Genomic DNA, 4,552 nt, shown 5'->3' with positions numbered 1-4,552 from the left:
ATAAAGCACTTTGAATTACCATTGTGTATGAAATGTGCTATATAAATAAACTTGCCTTGCTTTGCCTTGCCTTATGCAGAACTCAATGTGCGATTGTATAAAACTTTGAGAGTTCTTTGCCACAAAGATACATGTTTTACTGTTTATTTTTCCAGAGAACCCCTAAACTCGTTTTCTCTTTCTCTGCATTCCTGCTTGACATCCTCTTTTCTCACCTTCATTCTCACCTTTTTCCTCCCACACTCCCTTGATTCAGTTCTCTCTCTCTTCCCTCCCACTCTCTATCCGTCATTCCCTCCTCCCTCAACCCACACCATCCCTTTAAGTGATTTTAAGTGACATGACATGTGGATACTCGGAATTAGTGCTCTGCATTTATCCCATCCAAAGTGCACACACACAGCAGTGAACACACACACCCGGAGCAGTGGGCAGCCATTTTTGCTGCGGCGCCCGGGGAGCAGTTGGGGGTTCGGTGCCTTGCTCAAGGGCACCTCAGTCATGGTATCCCTCCCCCCCCCTACAATCCCTGCCGGTACGAGTCTCGAACCCGCAACCTTTGGGTTATGAGTCCGACTCTCTAACCATTAGGCCACGACTTCCCCAGTTGGGGAACTCCCTTCCTCTACATACCTCATCCCTCTAACATCCCTGTCTAGCTTCCCTCTCTCTCTCTCTCACCCTCACTCTCGTGTCCGGGTGGCTGATAGAAGGACAGGCCGAGGGAGATGATGGCTGCAATCTCCAGGATGATGAGGGTGACGTCTTGTAATGCCTCCCACACCAGCTGAAGGAAGGTCTTGGGTTTTTTGGGGGGTATGAAGTTTTGTCCAAATGCCTGCCTGCGCTTCTCCAGATCTGTCGGGTTATCAGACAAACCTGTAAGTAAAAGAAGAAGAGTCAAACAGAGGTCATCACAATTTTGTAATACGTGAGCACCCTCACCCCCAGGGCAATGAGTAGGATATACCATTAAGGAACTTAGTGTGCTTTTCTCATTTCAGAGCCCGGGACTTTCCTGTTAAGTTTGAGTCATCCTGTACATGTGGCTTCACCCAATGCAGGACACATTATTTTTTTAAACAGTCATTAAGAATGAGATGCTTGTGTTTGCTATCTGCAGACTGGCTCTTGACGCAATTTGGATTTTAATGGTCTTTAGCTTCAGTGTCTTTTGGCAAGAAGCATTTTTGGCCAAACTAGAGTCTTGACAAGGGTACTATAAAGCTTTACTGATAACTCTTTGATATCTCCCAAATAACAGTCAGGGTGTGATTTGTTAAAAAAGCAAGAGGATATTTGAATCAGAATGTCAACATTGAAATTTTAATGAAGACATTTATAGAATGAGTCTGTGCATGTCATACACTACACGATTTTATGAGAACTGTAACAATAAGTGATCAATAATAACTAAACATCACTAATTATTGCTTTATACATTATACATTTCTTGAAACTTCTAGAATCACAAAATAAATTGTGTCATTCATTTAATATACTGGAAATGTTTTAGCCTATAGTTAGAGAGGGGCCTTCGAATATTGTGTTGGAGAGGGATATTGTGTTCAGAAAGACTGAAAATAAGCTTGCTACAAATTAAAGCTCACTAATGTTTGAATAAGTAGCTGACCGAATTCCTATTTAGTGGAATGCATTTATGGATATCCATGTTGTTCAATTTCCTCAATATGGGTTTGACACCTAGGTTTCCATCATAAAATCTAAGGGTGCTTTGCATTTCAATTTAGGCATTTGGTAAACATTTTTATCCGAAGTGACTTACATTGCATTCAAGGTACACATTTTATCAGTTCTTGCTTTCCCAGGGAATCAAACCCATGACCTTGGTGTTGCTAGCGTCATGCTCTACAGTTTGAGCTAAAGGAGTCAACATGTTAACTATTATCTTACAGGCCAGTGGTCACTGAACACACAAACATATGTAGTGGGGAAAGATGCAGCTTAATGATAAGGTGAACATTGCACAACAGTTCAAGGTTACAGTTATGCAAATAATAAACTGAACTAGTGAAGTCAGAATTGAATATTGGCGCCTTTTTGAAAAAAAAAAATCAGTATGACAAAATCATGGTAGTTGTTTCTTCTTCTTCTTCATTTCTAGTCTTTCAGCAGTGCACTTTGGACCAATCCAATCCTTACAGCTTGAAAAAACGATATGAATTAAGAGTTCATAGATTCCTACTGTGAACAACTCCAATACCATTTCACACAAAAGCACACACAAACACATTAGCTTTAAATACACCATGGAGCTAACTGACACCTTTAATAGCATATGCACTGCTTACCTTTCCTATTATCACATTCACTACACATTTAAACAACACATTTAGCCATCTTACAATCTCAAAGATTCAAATGAGGGTCACAAAGACAAGACGAATAACACAATATATTGCATGTGTACAATACAATAAAACATAACCAACTGATCATAATGACGCAAGTGTAATGTATTAGAACGTATCGATTTGTTCAAGCAGATTGTTCCAAAGTAAGAAACGAGGCAGACTGAGCCACATATATTGAATTTCTGATGTAAATAATTAATCACATGTTTCTGCTCATTTCAAAGGGCTCCTATATAGAATGAGGGTCCGAGAGAAGGATACCTGAGAAGGATGAAGAGAAATGGATATGAAGACATGAGATGCATTGCGTTTAATGTGCCAGTGCCCCCTTCCCCTTTCCCCAGCCATCTATGTCTTTCATTCTTTCTTTAACTCTCTCTTTCACTCTTTCATAGATTTGTGCAGTTTCCATGGAGATGAAGACATCAAGCACAAATCGTGCTGCTCTTCAACTTCCTGTCTTCGGGCACCTTTTCGCCCAGCTACAGATGATGTCATTGATTCGGTGAGGTCCGCGTGAGCCTTATAATAGATTTTTGATTGGTCTGCTGTGGAAGCTGTTTTTGCAGACAGTGAGTCTTTTCGAGCCTGAGAGAAAATTCATGATGTTTTCAGTCAGTGTTGAAGTCAGTAGAGTCACCCGGAGTGAAACCTAGCATTGCAGCTCAGCTGAATGAGGCGCTATTGACGTCAGCCTATGAGTGTGCGGTGAACATGCTTCAGGGACGGATAAGGACAGGACAATCCAACCAGAAAATACTTTAAGTGGACAAAGGAGGAATGTATGGGCTGGTATGTATACCGCCACTGAGTAAGAGCAGTAGGCCGACTGTAGGCAAGAGCTCCTGAGGGTTATGCACTGATCACAGTCTCTCCATACCAGCACTCAGCACTAAACCTTGCTATTTCCATTACTGAATGCATGATTATACAACACTCTAGATGAGAAGTGGACAAATTAATAAAAGACAGAGAGAGAGAGTCAGAAAGGACAGAAGATGAATGAAGATGACAAACTCATGCTATCTGAAGAGGGACAGTGCACCTAAAAATAACACTTTGCAACAAGGTTCCATTTATTAACATTAACTACATTAGTTAACATTGAACAATTCTTCTACAGAATTGATTAGTCTGAGTTAATGTTAATTTCAACATTCACTGATTCATTTTCAGACGTTGTATGTTAACATTAGTTAATGCACTTTGATGTGACTGTATTTTTATTAGATAACTTTAACAAAGATTCATAAATGCTTTAAGAAATATATTGCTCATTGTTAGTACGTTATCTAATGACCTTGAGAAATTTAGAAATTTTTAACTTTCATGAAAGTAAAATTAATGGGGACCTTTCAAGCTTCAACGAAGACAAAAAAGAACCATAAAGGTATCATAAAGTGATCTAACGTGCACTGTTTTCCAAGTCTTTTGAAGTCATATGATTTTCAATTATTCATTGAAAATATTCCTAGCTCTTCTTGGCACATTTGTGAGAAAAGCTGCCATGTCTGTCTGATTTGTGAAAGGATCTTTTTTTTTTAAATCCGATCTTTTCAGTGAATTGGCTGATTGGTTCACAAAACCCATCCAAACGATTTGCTAATGAATTGGTTAATCTGGTTCACAAAATCAGTCTAAGAGATCCAAATGATCCGGTTCACAAAATCGATTGGACTGATTTGTTCATGAATCAGACTGACCTAGTTCACTCACTACCTAGGTGCAGCAGTAAACAGGTCCTTAGAGAGAAAAAAAATGAAATTTAAAGGGGTCCTATTATGCTCTTTTACAAAGTCTTGATTTTGTTTTGGGGGTGTACTAGAACATGCTCTCATGCTTGGTGGTTCGTAAAACGCATTCTTTTTCACATAATTTACATTATTAAAATACCTCTCTCCCCAGGCTGGCACAAACGGCTCAATTAGTTCCGGCTTTGATGAAGGTCCGCCTTCCGAAAAACGAAATGTGATGTGATTGGTTAGCTTTCCCAGTGCGTTGTGATTGGCGAACAGCTTAGACGGTGTTTCAGTACTGCCATGCCCCCTGCTCTGTCTTTCAACAAAAGCTTTTGGGAATCCGGCACTTCTCACTCGTGTTGTGAAAGCTGTCCTCAGTAAAATGTGCAGCACACAATAGCAAATTGGGGTTATAATGCTCAGGAACAGAGTTAAAAA

The 4,552-nt window shown here is 39.8% G+C and overlaps 1 protein-coding gene across 6 annotated transcripts in view; it reads right to left on the bottom strand.

Moving 5' to 3' along the window:
- LOC107593407 (plasma membrane calcium-transporting ATPase 3) overlaps positions 1–4,552 on the bottom strand; it is a 58,285-nt gene that overhangs the window by 34,867 nt on the left and 18,866 nt on the right. For all 6 annotated transcript variants that reach the window (XM_016283126.1, XM_016283127.1, XM_016283128.1 and 3 more), the window contains exon 3: positions 682–879. In XM_016283126.1, coding sequence (XP_016138612.1) covers positions 682–879 — 198 coding nt within the window. The remainder of the gene's footprint in view (positions 1–681; positions 880–4,552) is intronic.

The sequence above is a fragment of the Sinocyclocheilus grahami genome, unplaced genomic scaffold (assembly GCF_001515645.1).
Source record: "Sinocyclocheilus grahami isolate Dianchi unplaced genomic scaffold, SAMN03320097.WGS_v1.1 scaffold170.1, whole genome shotgun sequence".
NCBI lineage: Eukaryota > Metazoa > Chordata > Actinopteri > Cypriniformes > Cyprinidae > Sinocyclocheilus > Sinocyclocheilus grahami.
The sequence above is the reverse complement of the archived record's forward strand: the minus strand, read 5'-3'. Positions and strand labels throughout refer to the sequence as shown.